Raw genomic sequence first — 14,616 nt, forward strand, 5'->3', positions numbered from 1 at the left:
AGCCTGCAGAGCGCTAGGGCCCAGGGTGTGTGCCAGGACAGGGATTGCGCGGTCCCAGGCGTGCCAAGCAAAACAGACATGCGGTTCCTCAGTTTGTCCAGAGGAAGCCTTCCTCCCTTCCCTTCTGGAGGCCAGGAATGGAAAACATGACTCGAAGAATCCCCGGCGGCGCCACCGTGTGTGCAGCACGCACAGAGTAGGGCACCGTCGTTCGCTCTCCCTGTCCCAGCCACACGCGCCATTCCTCCCTTTCGCCGGGCCCTCTGGGACACGTAAAGGGCGCCGTGGTATCAGCTCGCACCCCTGTGTCAAAGAGTCTCCTTTCCCTTGATCCGCCCCTTTCCCCAGTCACACAACCACAGGATCACAACCCACCCGGACCTGGACATCCCCCGCGACGAGCCACAGAAAGTACAAGAGGCCTCATCTGAGCACACACGCGCTTCCTGGGCCAAGAGAGGAGACCCGGCAGGAGACAGAAGCAGGTTTATTAGGGCCCCGGGGCCAGGAATGCCTAAGATCGGAATTAAGGCCAGGGCGGTGAAAAGGGGTGACTCAGTGCTGGGGCCCAACCTTTGCATCTCGGAGTTGCTGACCTCAGGAATCAGTTCTGGGAGGAGCCTGGGGATGCCAAGGGGTCTCTACTGATCCCTGGGGTCTTTGGGCTTTTGCCAGGATTAGGGAAACGGTGGGGGAGGGGAGCGGGCAGCCTTGAATCCACAGCCTTCATTTCAATAACGACCATTTAATTTGCTCCTTGGCCGACTGAAGAACCTGGGTGGGGTAGGGGAGGTTGAGAGAGAGAATAGGGGGGCACGGTCAAATGCCTTTAACGCACAGTGATGGGGAGGACCACAGCCCACCCTCCCCAAGCGTCGGTGCCACCCTCCGGTCACTAGGTGGCAGCCGATTGTCTCTGCCTGCTTTCAGTGGGGCCAGGTCTTCAAGACAGCAAGGGTTCAGCCATATCGGCTTCAGCCGGCTCCCACCTCGTGCCTGCCCAGCCTCTGGCTCCTGCATCTGCAGCTGTGACAGCGGCCCTGTCTCCCCCATGTCGTGCTGTGCAAGTTCCTGCCCACAGTGCCACGTCCCAGCAGAGATCCAGCCCAGGCCTGACACTTCCTTGCGCTCAGACACCTCAGCAAACCCTAGCTCCGGCCTTGGCTCGCCGCGTGGCCTCAGCTCTCCACCCTAAGCCGCTGATGTGGCACAGCTGGTGAAGGCTGGCCGGCCGGCCCCTGCCACGGGCCGCCTGTTCTCAGAGGCCTGCACTGCCACACCCTGCTGCGGAAACAGTCTCGGACCTGGCGTTTGCACGAATCTGTCCAAGTGCAGGTGCAAAGCCAGCACAGGAGGAGGCCTCCAGGTGTGTCCCTCGGATTACCCCTCCAGCAAGGGGTAAGCCTCATTCCCTTCCTAAGAAGGACCATCCAGCACTGGGCGTGTTCCTTCCTCCAGCACACTCTCCCTGCTCTCCTGGGGACAGCTCGGCCTGGGGTTCCTCAATGCTCCTAGCCAAAGTTGAACTTTCTCCTCATTTGATCCACCATTGGCTACCTCAGCTTCCTTGATTTTTACTCAATAATTCCCTTAAAAATACTATGTTTTAGGCCGGGCTCGGTGGCTCAGCCTGTAATCCCAGCACTTTGGGAGGCCGAGGTGAGTGGATTGCCTGAGCCCGCGGGTTCGAGACCCGCCTGGGCAACTTGGTGAGACTGCATCTCTACAATAAATCAAAAAATTAGCTGGGCGTGCTAGGGCACGCCTGTAGTTCCAGCTACTTGGAAGGCTGAGGCGGAAGGATGGCCGGAGCCCAGCAGGTCGAGGCTGCGGTGGCCATGAGTATGCCACCACACTCCAGCCTGGACAACAGAGCGAGACTTCAACTCGAAAAAAAATGCTATGTTTTCATTCTTTCTCTCTTTGAAAAAATGATGGTTACTTCTTGAGCATGTATGACTTGCTAGGAGATATGCTAAGAGCTTGTCGGCACTGGCTCATCTAATTCTCATCCTAACTCAATGCGTGTGACAGCGCATTCCTGTAGACTCAACTACTCAGGAGGCTGAGATGGGAGGATCCCTTGAACCCAGAAGTTTGGGGCTGTGGTGAGCCATGATCTTGCCACTGCACTCCAGCCTGGGCGACAGACTGGGACCCTGACTCAAAAATATAAATAAAATTACTGAATGAGGAGTCTCTGTTATTGAGGCCCAGAGAGATGGAGTAACCTGTCCTGGGTCACCCAGCTTCAGGTGGAAAACGCACCCTGGGATGACTCACACAAGCACCTGTGTTCTTATCTGCTCTGCTGAGTGCCCCAACCTCTTCCGCCCTGAAACTTGCCATGCAGCTGCATTCATTCCAGCAGGGAATGAGGAGACAGAACCAGAAGGGAGAGTGAGGCAGAGCGAGCACCAAGGGCAGCGCGGGATAGCGGGCACCACACCTAGGGCTCCACAGGGGGTGGCACAGGCCCATCTCGGCAGCGCCACCATGGCAGGAGGGAGTTAGTGCCAGGACAGGAAGTTCCACACAAGCAGAATTAGCCTGAGCAGAGAGACCTGCGGGCAGACAGACAGAGGTCACGACAATTGGCCTGACTCGCAGCAGTGTGTGCAGCTGGGAAGCCCAGCAGGCCTCAGATGCAGGAGCTCCCGGGTCCCCTGCTCCCCATGCACCTCCAGATAGGACCATGCGGGGGTGCTCCCCATGCACCTCCAGATAGGACCATGCGGGGGTGCAGCAAGGGTGGGCTTCTCCACAGCCAGGTCACTCAGGGTGGCAAGTAAGGCAGGGGCAGCGTTAGACCCCATCATGGCTTTGAGATCCCTTAACAATCCCAACGTGACCCTAATGGCAGCGGTGGGGGTTTGAGGCAAACTCCTATTTGGTGCCCTTTCCAGGCCTGGGGGAGGATCAGGGGCCTGAGCCCCTAGATTCTGGGGGGAGACAAGTGACCCAGCCACCTCCAGGGTGGGCAGCTCATCCTGGTTCAGGAGGTGAGCTGGGCTGATGGCCACACGCCCATCCACCCATTCATCGGTACCAACTCCCCCCGCCGTGGAGAGCCTGGAAGCTTCTGGCAAGTCTCTCCCAGAGACAGCCCATCACCACGTCTCCTGTCTCCCTTCCCTCCGGCAACCCTGATTTCTCAGCCTTGAGAGCCTTTGGGGGGTCCCCTAGGGTGCTCTGCTCTCCTCTTGCCCATTTCTGTCCAAGGCAGATGTCGGGGGCCTACCTGGGCCACACTCTGTTCACTCAAGCCGCCGTCATCTGCCTGAGGAAGCAGAACCAGAGGGCAAGGTCAGGCCAGAGCGAGGGTCAGGGAGGCGAAGGAAAGGGATGAGGGGGAGGTGGTGCAGCGGTTGGGTGACCCAGAAGTGCATTTATGTCACCAGGTAGTAGAGGTCCTGCAGCCCATCCCTGGAAGCCAGGACCCCTGGGACTCTGCCATGGTGCATGGAGGGTGAAGGAAGATGGGAAGAAAGGTTTCATCCAGGCACGAGGAAGTCCAGCCAGGCAGGGAAGGTCGCTCTGCACCCCCGCCCCCAGTCTCCAGCTCAGGCAGCCACCTGGTGTCTTCTGAGGACTTACCTATTTCCCAGTCTATGTACCTCCTCCTGGGGAGGAGGTGAGGGGCCTGTGCTGCTAGTTGGGGAGAGGACAGGCCCATCTTTTCTATTAACTGGCGTTCCACCCCCAAGCTGCAGCCCACCCACCCAACCCCCAGCAAGCGCATAGACCCCCTGCTTGAAATTCTGCCAGAGATGCTCAGGTTTCCACCAGCTCAGCCCTGGGAGACTCAAGCCCAGGGAGGACAGGAGGTGGAGGCCAGAAAGGACAGCCTGGAGATGGGAGTGAGGGACAGGCAGGAAGGCTCTTACCCTGAAATTCACCTTCTGGATCACTTGCTGCGGGTCACTCTCCAGAATGACGCTACAGAATGAGAGAAAGGCCGGGGGGAAATCGGTGACATGATCCTCCTCTCCGTCCCCTCTCTCTGCCAAGCCTTTCCCTCTCTTTGACGCATCCTGCAACATCCTCCCTGCCAGGATCTCTTCCTGCTGACAGTTCTCAAGTCAGAACTCTCCCTCAGCAAGAAGGGCCTGCAGCTCTGACCTTCGACACTTCAACCCAGTAGTCCACACACTGGGTCATCCCTGGGCAAAAACTTTGAAACTGGGGGAGAGCAAGCAGTCCAGTCTAAAACAGTCAGCTTGCCAAACGCAGAGGCTTGGCTGGGTGCAGTGGCTCACACCTGTAATCCCACATTTTGGGAGGCTGAAGCAGGAGGATTCCTAGAGCCCAGGAGTTCAAGACCAACCTAGGCAACATAGCGAGACTTCATTTCTACAAAGAATAAAAAAAAAAATTGCTAGGCATAGTGGAATGCACCCGTTGTCCCAGCTACTCAGGAGGCTGAGGCAGGAGGATCGCTTGAGACCAGGGGTCTGAGTTTGCAGTAAGCTATGATTGCACTACTGCACTCCAACCTGGGCGACAGAGTAAGACCTCAACTTTTTCTTTCTTTCTTTCTTTTTGAGTTGGAGTCTCACTCTGTTGCCCGGGCTGGGGTGTTGCCCATGTTCACGGCCACTGCAGCTTCAACTTGCTGGGCTCAGGTGATCCTTCCACCTCAGCCTTCCAAGTACTGGAACTATAGACGCATGCCACTACGCCTGGCTAATTTTTTGATTTATTGTAGAGATGAGGGCTCGCCAACTTGCCTGGGCTGGTCTCGAACCCCTGGTCTCAGGCAACCCTCTCGCCTTGGCCTCCCCAAGTGCTAGGATTACAGGCTGGAGCCACCACGCCCTGCTCAACTTTAAAAAAATAAAAAAGAAAGAAAGAAAAAGCAGAGACCCGCAAAACTCAGAGCTCCTCAATGTTCACTTCACCTTCTGGGTCTAGGGCAGGATTCCCTGCAAAGAGACTCAGATACAGCAAAGGAAGGGAGACTCCAGGGCACGTGCTTATTTCGCTATACTGTATGCCACAGAGTTGTGGTGTACATAAATGAAATGGAACTCCAAAAACCAGGATCAACCTTGCTTGCTCCCTTTTTTTCACTTTAAAATTGTTTAAAGTCTTTTTTTTTTTTTTTGAGTTGGAGTCTCACTCTGTCGCCCAGACTGGAGTGCAGTGGCCGCTCCCAGCCACCGCAGCCTCGACCTGCTGGGCTCCGGTGATCCTTCCGCCTCCACCTTCCAAGTAGCCGGAATTACAGGCGCATGCTACCACGCCTGGCTAATTTTTTGATTTATTGTAGAGATGAGGTCTCGCCAAGTTGCCCAGGCGGGTCTCGAACCCGCGGGCTCAGGCAATCCACTCACCTCAGCCTCCCAAAGGCACGGGATTATAGGCTGAGCCACCGAGCCCGGCTAGCAATCTCTTGTAATAGACGTGAATATCAAGGCTTTTCTCTGATGGCGAGCACTCTTTCATGAGGCCTTATGGGGAGGGTGCAGGGTGTACAGGGACTGAGGGCCTGTCACCGTGGATAGGTCAGAGATGACAAGGTCTGAGTGTTCCTCCCTGTCTGACAAGACTCCTTAGGGGCAGGAGCTTAGTGTTTTTTGTTTTGTTTTGTTTTGTTTTGTTGCCGGGGTCTCAGTCTGTAGCCTAGACTGCAGGGAAGTGGCACAGTCACAGCTCACCGCAGTCTCAAACTCCTGGGCTCAAGCGATCCTCCCTTCTCGGCCACCCAAAGTGCCAGGATTACAGGCACCACGCCTGGCAGTTTTTCTTTTTTATCAAACCACTGGATAAAAATGACAAACATTTCTTGGGAGCCTCTGCCAGGCCCCAGCCCTGGGCTAGGCACCCTCTGCTCCAGGATCCCTAACCCAGAACCGATAAAGACAAAGCAGCCTAGACCAGTTCAGGTGTTGCCTCTCAGCAGGTGCTTCTCCAGTTTTCCTTGGCAGGAAACTGTGAGCTCCTTGGAGGCAGAGACAGGGAAGCTCGTGCAGCTCACACCTCAGGCATCCTCCTTATACAAGCCTTCCAAGGCCTTGCACTTCACTTTGCATTTATAGATTTGTGTTGTGTCAAGTTTTCCTTCAAAGGGCTTCACCAAATTGAATATACTTCTGACCCCACAAAACCTGGTCTTACTACACTCCCTTTTGGGTTCAAGATGAGGCAATCCTCTTGTCTTGGCCTCCCGAAGTGCTGAGATTACTGGTGTGAGCCACCACACTCGGCCCTGGCCTAGAAGTTTCTATCATCCTTTATTCCAGAGCCAGAATTCCTTTTTCCTGTTGAATATTGTCCCCTCCTGGAAATCTACTAGTCATCTTTTTTTCATAAGGACTCTCAACTTCCTAAGAATGTACTAGCATTATTGATAGAAGATAACAGCTATTGAAAGAACTGCAGCTAAACCGGGCACAGTGGCTCACGCCTGTAATCTCAGCACTTGAGAGGCTGAGACAAGAGGATTGCCTGAGCTCAGGAGTTTGAGACCAGCCTGAGCAACATGGCGAGACCTTGTCTCTACAATTAATAAAAAAATAAGGCCAGACTCGGTGGCTCAGCCTGTAATCCCAGCGCTTTGGGAGGCCGAGGTGAGTGGATTGCCTGAGCCCGCGGATTCGAGACCCACCCGGTCAACTTGGTGAGACCTCATCTCTACAATTAAAACAAAAATAGCCGAAGTGGTAGCGCGTGCCTGTAGTTCCAGCTACTTGGAAGGCTGAGGTGGAAGGATCGCCAGAGCCCAGCAGGTCAAGGCTGCGGTGGCCGGGAGCGTGCCACTGCACTCCAGTCTGGGTGAGGGAGTGAGACTCCAACTCAAAAAAAAATAATAATAATAAACTGGATGTGGTGGTGCGCACCTGTGGTTCCAGCTACTTGGAAGGCTGAGGCGAAAGGATCATCTAAGCCCAGCAAGTTGAGGCTGCAGTGGTGGTTAGTATACCACTGCACTCCAACATGGGTGACAGAGTGAGACTCTGACTCAAAAAACAAAAAAAAAAAAAGAAGGAAAGAACCGCAGCTTTATATGCATTTTCTAATTTAATCCCCACAGTCCTCTGAGGTAGTTCCCTTATCATCCTATCTTTCTTTCCTTTTTTTTTTTTTTTCTTTGCCCAGGCTAGAGTGCAGTGGCATGCTCACTGCCACCTCAGCCTCGACCTGCTGGACTCAGGTGATCCTTCCACCTCAGCTTTCCAAGTAACTGGAACTACAGGCATATGCCACCATGCCCGGCTAGTTTTTGATTTATTGTAGAGATGAAGTCTCGCCAAGTTGCCCGAGTGGGTCTCGAAACTGTGGGCTCAGGCAATCTACTCACCTCATCCTCCCAAATTACTGGGATTACAGGCTGAGCCACCGAACCTGGCCTGTCATCTCCATCTTAAAGACAGAGAAGGTAAGGTTCAGGGAGTGTCAGTAACTGACCCAGGTCAGCACCTGGCTGGTACTGAGGTTGAGCTCTAAGAGTGGGAGACCTGGGACTGGTAGGACTCTGTCCTTTCAGAGAGAGCCAGCAGCCTTAGAGCCAGCGGCCGTGCCAGTGCTTCCTGGGACATGAGATCAAGCTGGATTTCCTTCAAGCCCCACCCATTCAATTCTGCCATCGTTTGACAGCAGATTGCTCTTGCTTGCCTTGACTTTGGCTAACATTGAAATCGCTCTCTAGCCTGGGTGCAGTAGCTCATTTCTATAATCCCAACACTTTGGGAGGCTGAGGTAAGAGGATTGCCTGAGCCCACAAGTTCGAGACCAGCGTAGGCATCTTGGAGAGATCTCATCTCTATAATAAATAAATTAAAAATTAGCAGGGTGTGGTGGCACATGCCTGTAGTTCCAGCTACTTGGCAGGCCGAGGTGGAAGGAGCTCCTCAGCCTAGCAGGTCGAGGCTGGGGTGGCCGTGAGCATGCCACTGCACTCCAGCCTGGGCAACAGAGTGAGACTCTGACTCAAAAAACCAATCAATCAATCAATCAGTCAATCACCTTCCACTCCATGAGTGGAGTGTCCATAAGCAGAAAGGGTGAGGGAATGGAATCCCTGGGAATATGCTGGGGGAAGAGGGAGAAACTGGTCAGAGAACCCAACACGGTGCTGGGTGTCATCTGGAGCTGATGACCCTCAAAGGCACCCCTTGCTCACCCGCCATCCACAATCTCATCCAGCACCAAAAAGGCTCCGTCCATGTTTTCCAGCAGCCAGCGTTTCTCCACGTTCTTCCTGAAGGCAGATACAAGTTCCTGAGCCTCCATGGTGGGGAGGAACAGAGGCCCTGCCTAGGTGAGGCGAACTCTCCTCCCTCCAAAGACGGCCTCATTCACCATCCCCTGTACCCCAAACAAGGACCAGAAGGAGAATGTGATGGGCACCTGTACCCACCCGGTTTCTTTAAGCCCTGCCTGGCCCAACCCCCACATGTTGGGCCTTGACACTGCCATGCCCACCTCGGGACATCTAATCTGCTTCATAGCTAGCTTAGATGTTATAGCCTTGTTAATCGTGGCGACGGTGAGCTTTTATTTTTGGATTCTCTTCGTCTTGCTGGGACTTCAGGAGAAAAGCAGGGAGGAAGGGCCATGCCTCTGTTACACATCAAGGTCTGGGAGATGGGCCTTGGAAGACAGAGGACCTCACTCACCTCAGTATGTGGTTCAGAGACTCAAACAGGCAGGTGAGAACAGACATGAGCATCAGCTGGGATGGGCAGACGCGGAAGGGGGAAAACAAGAGAGCTTGAGGTTGAGAAGACCAGAAGAAGCCCTCATTGATGCCAACCTGTGTGGGCAGCGATGGGCAGTCCTCCCTTTTCAGAGGCTGGAGACCGACTGCAGTCTGACCTTAGAGGGAACTTCCCTGTGTCTGGGTTTGGTAACCCTGGAGTGCTCCACTGGGGGACACAGAGGGTGCCCTTCTCTAGTCATGGTTAAGGGAGAAGCAAAGGCCAGACATGGTGGTTAATGCCTGTAATCCCAGCACTTTGGGAGGCCAAGGTGAGAGGATTGCCTGAGCCCACAGATTCGGCACCAGCTTGGGCAACTTGACAAGACCTTGACTCTAAAATAAATCAAGAAAAATTAGCCAGGTGTTATGGTGAACACTTGTAGTTCCAGCTACTTGGAAGGCTGAGGCGGAAGGATTGCCTGAGCCCAGCAGGTCAAGGTTGTGGTAGCTGTGAGCATGTCACTGCACTCCAGCCTGGGTGATAGAGTGAAACTCCGACTCAAAGAAAAGAGGGCTGAGCACAGTGGGTCACGCCTATAATTCCAGCACTTTGGGAGGCCGAGGTGAGAGGATTGCCTGAGTTCATGGGTTCAAGACCAGCCTGGGCAACTTGGCGAGACCTCCACTCTACAATAAATCAAGAAAAATTAGCTAGGCGTGGTGGTGTGTGCCTGTAGTTCCAGCTACTTGGAAGGCTGAAGCAGAAGGATCGCCTGAACCCAGCAGGTTGAGGCTGTAGTGGCGGTGAGCATGCCACTGCCCTCCAGCCTGGGCAATAGAGTGAGACTCCGACTCAAAAAAAAAAAAAAAAAAAAAAAAAGAGAGGGCTGGGTGTGGTGGCTCAAGTCTATAATCCCAGCACTCTGGAAGGCTGAGACAAGAGGATTGCCTGAGCCCGTGGGTTCGAGACCAGCCTGGGCAACATAGCGAGCCCTCGTCTCTACAATAAAAAATCAAAAAATTAGCCAGGTGTGGTAGCATGCACCTGTAGGTTCAGCTACTTGGAAAGCTGGGGCGGAAGGATCACCTGCCAGGAGCGTGCCACTGCACTCCAGCCTCTGGGCAACAGAGAGAGAGACTCTAACTTAAAAAAAAAAAAAAGAGAAGCACAGGGAGTGATGACTTCCTGGTTCCTGAGGAAGCTAAGGGGCATCACAGATACATGCTGTCCCAGAAAGAGCTACCCCAGCTGCGCCCCTCTGCCCCTGGAGCCTAGAAGGAGGGGTGCCCATGGTGAGCCTCCAACTCCCATCCTCTACCCCAGATTCCTAGCCAGTTCCCCCAGGGATAGACCCTCCATGTGGCCCCAACCTCCCGAATTCACCTCATTCTCGTGGGCTGAGCCCACCACGTACAGGAAGAGGTCAATGCTGCTCTTGTAGACGATAGTCATGCCCCCGAAAAATGCAATCTCACCTAGAAGTGGAGGGACCTTTCAGCCTGGCCACCTCTATTTCTAGGGACTGCCACATTCTGAGGAGTCAATAAACCCAGTCATTGACCCGCTGACCTCCTGTCCACCCTCCCCCGACGTGCAGATCCAGGTTGGTGGGGGGACCGTCACACGGTAGGCCTCCTCAGCTAGAGAGGCCTGGGTGTGCTGTGGGGTGGGGTGAGGGCATTTGAGTGTGATGGGGAGTGGAGGTTTCCTGGAGAAAGGGAGTGAAGAACAGCTGGGAAGGAGAGGACAAAGCAAGGGGAATGGCCTAGGGGTGTTGTAGGCCAACGGACCAATGTGTCCAGATGGGGAAGATGACGGTGTGTGTCTGAGCACTCTGGTGGAGGAAGAGGCGGACACTCACTCTCAGTCCGGCTGGTCTTATTGAAGACATTTTTCTCGAAAACCATCTGTTCCTTCACGGACGGGAACATGTCATCATAATACTAGGAGAGAGGGAAGGAGAAGGGGCCATAGCCTTTCACAGGGCCTGGCTCCTCCCTGGATGGGTGGCAGGGAATAGGGGGTACTGGCCAAGTGGGATCTGCGGCCACATCCCATCTCCCCATTTCTGTCTTCCAGGCCTGTCTGCTCACTGCTTCCCCATAAATTCTCAATAACAAAAGTCCTAAAAACTAGAAAACTGAGGCCTGCTTTTGGAGTTTCCTCCTGGTTTCTTGGAGGCTCTTGTACATTCAGCAGATGTACAGGGTGCTAAGGACCAGCGTAGTCACTAAGTCACACTTTCTACACCAACCTGAGTCTACAGACTCAGATGGTAAACCCAAGAGCCCTTCCTAAACTACAATAACAATCATAACAATAGCCACTTTGTTATCCCCATTATATAGATGGGGAGACTAAGGCGTAAAGAAGTCAGGTAATTTCTCCAACATTTCACAGTTGTGAAGCCAGAGCTAGGATCCAACACCAAGAACAGTCTGGCTTCAGACAAGGTTATGGTGAAGCTTAAATATCTAAAGAAAAGTTCCTGGCTGGGCATGGTGGCTCATGCCTGTAATCCCAGCACTTTGGGAGGCAGAGGTGGGAGGATCCATTGAGCCCAAAGAGTCCAAGACCAGAGTGGGCAACATAGTAACACCTTGTCTCTACAAAAAAAAATCCCAAAATAGCCAGGTATGGTGACACACACTTGTAGTCCCAGATACTCGGAAGGCTGAGGTGAGAGAACTGCTTGAGTCCAGGAAGTTGAGGCCACAGTGAGCTGGGACTGTGCCATTCCAGCCTAGTGACAGGGTGAGACCCTGTCTCGCAAAAAAAAAAAAAAAAAGAAAGAAAGAAAGAAAAGAGGCTGGGCGCAGTGACTCATGCCTGTAATCCCAGCACTTTGGGAGGCTGAAGCAAGAGGATTGTCTGATGCCAGGGATTCAAAACCAGCCTGGGTAATTTGGCGAGACCTCGTTTCTACAATAAATCGAAAAATAAGCCAGGCATGGTCACACATGCCTGTGGTTCCAGCCACTTGGAAGGCTGAGGTGGAAGGATCGCCTGAGCCCAGCAGGTTGAGACTGTGGTGGCTGTGAGCATGCCACTGCACTCCAGCCTGGGCGACAGAGGGAGACTCCAACTAAATTAAAGAAAAGAAAAGAAAAGGCCAGGCTCAGTGTCTCAGCCTGTAATCCCAGCACTTTGCGAGGCCGAGGTAAGTGGATTGCCCAAGCCTGCGGGTTCGAGATCAGCCCAGGAAACTTAGTGAGACCTCGCCTCTACAATAAAATAAAATAAAATAAAAAATTAGCTCACAGCCATTGCAGCCTCGACCTGCTGGGCTCAGGTGACCCTTCCACCTCAGTCTTCTAAATAGCTGGAACTACAGGCGTGTGTCACCACACCCAGCTAACTTTTTGATTTACTGTAGAAATGAGGTCTCACTATGTTGCCCAGGCTGGTCTCAAACTCCTGGACTCAAGCAATCCTCTCGCCTCAGCCTCCCAAAGTACTGGGAAGTAGTGCATGCCTGTAGTTCCGGCTACTTGGAAGGCTGAGGCAGAAGGATCACTGGGGCCCAGCAGGTTGATGCTGGGGTGGCCATGAGCTTGCCACTGCACTCCAGCCTGGGTGACGGAGTGAGACTCTGACTCAAAAAAAAGAAAAGAAAAAAAGTTCTTGGCATATACTCCATAATTAAATCAATGGTGTTTTGTTTGGGGATTGGTAAGCCTCTCTCTCTGACTCAGTTTCTTAATCTGTAACATGGATAGGTTCTGCTGAGAGGAGGCCCCGGGGCCTTTGGTACTGCTGATCTACCTCTGACCATCTGCTAGGGCATGATGCAGTCAGCTAAGCTTTCAATTTTCTGGGTGTGGATTTGCCATACATGTACTTGATCTGCAGGCAAATTAGCAATGTCCCTGCTGGCCCTTGCTGTGGTGAACAAATTCATTTGAATGTCATGAAGACAAAAAAGTTGCAGCTGCAAACAAACAAGCAGAAAATCTATAATGCATTTCATACCTAATTTAGCTGCTATCGCTCCACAACAGTTGATGGTAGAAATTTATTTCTGAGTCCAAGTTCTGTGGCTCACGCCTGTCATCCCAGTACTTTGGGAGGCTGAGGCGAGAGGATTGCTTGAGTCCAGGAGTTTGAGACCAGCCTGGGCAACATAGTGAAACCTCATTTCTACAGTAAATCAAAGTTAGCTGGGTGTGGTGACACACGACTGTAGTTCTAGTTATTTGGAAGACTGAGGTGGAAGGATCACCTGAGCCCAGCAGGTCGAGGCTGCAGTGGCTGTGAGCAGCATCTCCAGCCTAGGTGACAAAGTGAGACTCTCACTCAAAAAAAAAAAAAATCAAAAAGTTAGCCAGGCATGATAGCATACGCCTATAGTCCCAGCTACTTGGGAGGTTGAGGCAGAAGGATCGCCTGAGCCCAGAAAGACAAGGCTGCAGTGTGAGTTGTGATCATGCCACTGCACTCCAGCCTGGGCAACAGAGTGAGACCCCAACTTAGAAAACAATTATTTTTTGATTATTTGAGTTTAATTTACTCAAGCCATGTTCACTAAGATAAATATCATATAATCGGATGGGAGTGCCCTAAAAACCACCTTGAACTTCATGTCAAAAACCTGAGTTTGCCAGGCTCGGTGGCTCAGCCTGCAATCCTGCGCTTTGGGAAGCTGAGACGAGTGGATTGCCTGAGCCCATGGGTTCGTGACCCACCTGGGCAACTTGGTGAGACCTCATCTCTGCAATACATCAAAAAATTAGCCGGGCGTGGTAGCGCGTGACTGTAGTTCCAGCTACTTGGAAGGCTGAGGCGGAAGGATCGCCAGAGCCCAGCAGGCTGACGCTGGGGTGGCCGGGAGCGAGCCACTGCACTCCAATCTGGGCAACAGAGTGAGACTCCAACTCAAAAATAAAAATAAAAATAAACCTGAGTTTGTCCACCTATGATATGGAAGGGGTAAAAAAAATAAAAATTTTAAATAAAAAAAAAACCCGCTGAGTTTAGATCCCTGTTATGATATTGATACTTGTGACCTCAGGCAACTCACTTAGCTTTTTGACACCTCATTTTCTTCACCTGTGAAATTAAAGAGTTGGGTAATTCGGCCTCGAAAATCCCATCTGGTTCTAAATCCTTAGACTCCTTGGACTAAATCCTTAGTGTTTACCAAGCTATAGAACAAAAGTGAAGGCTCCTTGTTTGGGGTTTTGGGGACTAAGATTCCTGGGTCCCAGGCTCCACACTCCACTGACTTGGTAGGCAGAACCTTCCCACGCCAGGATCCAGCTGGCCAGTTCGTGGATGAAAGAAAACACTTCAGGGAATGTAAGTTGAAACAGAGGGGACCCCTCCCGTTCAGGGCCAGCAGCTTGATGAGGCAGGAGGCTGGACAGAATGACCTCTGAGGGGTCTAAGCTGAGGTGTCTTGAGTCACAGAGCTCACAGTAGAGTCTCTCCTGAGATGAGAGTGTCAGCTGGGTGGGGACTGCTGTTCTTTGGGCTGCAGCACTGTCCCTCCAGGGGTAGGGTCGGGGGTTACCTTGGCCAGCAGCCGGCGCCCATCATTATCTAGGATGAAAACAGCCTTGATGGTGTAGAGGGAAGGTTCCTGCAACTGACACCGAGGAGGAGAGCTCCGTTTGGCCCGACTCAAGGCGGACACCCTGTCCCTCTGGGATCTGCTGGCCCGAGAGTACGTCCTCAGGCTCCAGCGACCCCAGCCCCAAAGGCCCACAGCTCGTTCCAGCCCAGTCACAAGGGCCACCTCCTGCGCACCCACTCCATTCCCGGGCAGATGTTCCACTGCAGGCCCCGGTGGGCGCTGTGCCCCTTGGGTGCAGAAGGTCCTTCCGGGCCCAAGTTCTGTCATGCACTGACTGCTCCAGAGCCCGAGTCGGAGTGTATCACAGAACCTGGGCCGGGGGGACTGCGGGCCGCGCCTCCTCCTTCCAGCTGACCCCGGGCGGAGGCTGGACCTGCGCTCTGGGCGCGCCCCCAG

At 53.2% G+C, this 14,616-nt stretch overlaps 1 protein-coding gene across 1 annotated transcript; it reads right to left on the reverse strand.

The window, feature by feature from the left end:
• Positions 1 to 467: 467 nt before the first annotated feature.
• On the reverse strand, positions 468 to 14,238 carry COPZ2 (coatomer protein complex subunit zeta 2). The gene is made up of 8 exons (XM_021706929.1): positions 14,158 to 14,238; positions 10,507 to 10,588; positions 10,029 to 10,120; positions 8,622 to 8,677; positions 8,126 to 8,203; positions 3,888 to 3,939; positions 3,242 to 3,280; positions 468 to 774 (listed from the first exon to the last, which is right to left on the reverse strand). Exons 2-8 carry the CDS (start codon positions 10,574 to 10,576, stop codon positions 727 to 729), a joined length of 435 nt encoding a protein of 144 aa, XP_021562604.1. The 5' UTR covers positions 10,577 to 10,588; positions 14,158 to 14,238; the 3' UTR covers positions 468 to 726.
• Positions 14,239 to 14,616: the final 378 nt, after the last annotated feature.

This window comes from Carlito syrichta, unplaced genomic scaffold (assembly GCF_000164805.1).
Source record: "Carlito syrichta isolate Samal-C Ts95f unplaced genomic scaffold, Tarsius_syrichta-2.0.1 Scaffold316209, whole genome shotgun sequence".
Lineage (NCBI taxonomy): Eukaryota > Metazoa > Chordata > Mammalia > Primates > Tarsiidae > Carlito > Carlito syrichta.

Bases quoted from the DNA above. Each gene is read 5' to 3' on its own strand.
- COPZ2 (XM_021706929.1), bottom strand. From the start codon at position 10,576: ATGTTCCCGTCCGTGAAGGAACAGATGGTTTTCGAGAAAAATGTCTTC. The intron at 3,940-8,125 runs GTGAGCAAGGGG...CTCATTCTGTAG, and splicing joins GATGAGATTGTGGATGGCGG to CGTCATTCTGGAGAGTGACC. The intron at 3,281-3,887 runs GTAAGAGCCTTC...CTGCTTCCTCAG, and splicing joins TCCAGAAGGTGAATTTCAGG to GCAGATGACGGCGGCTTGAG.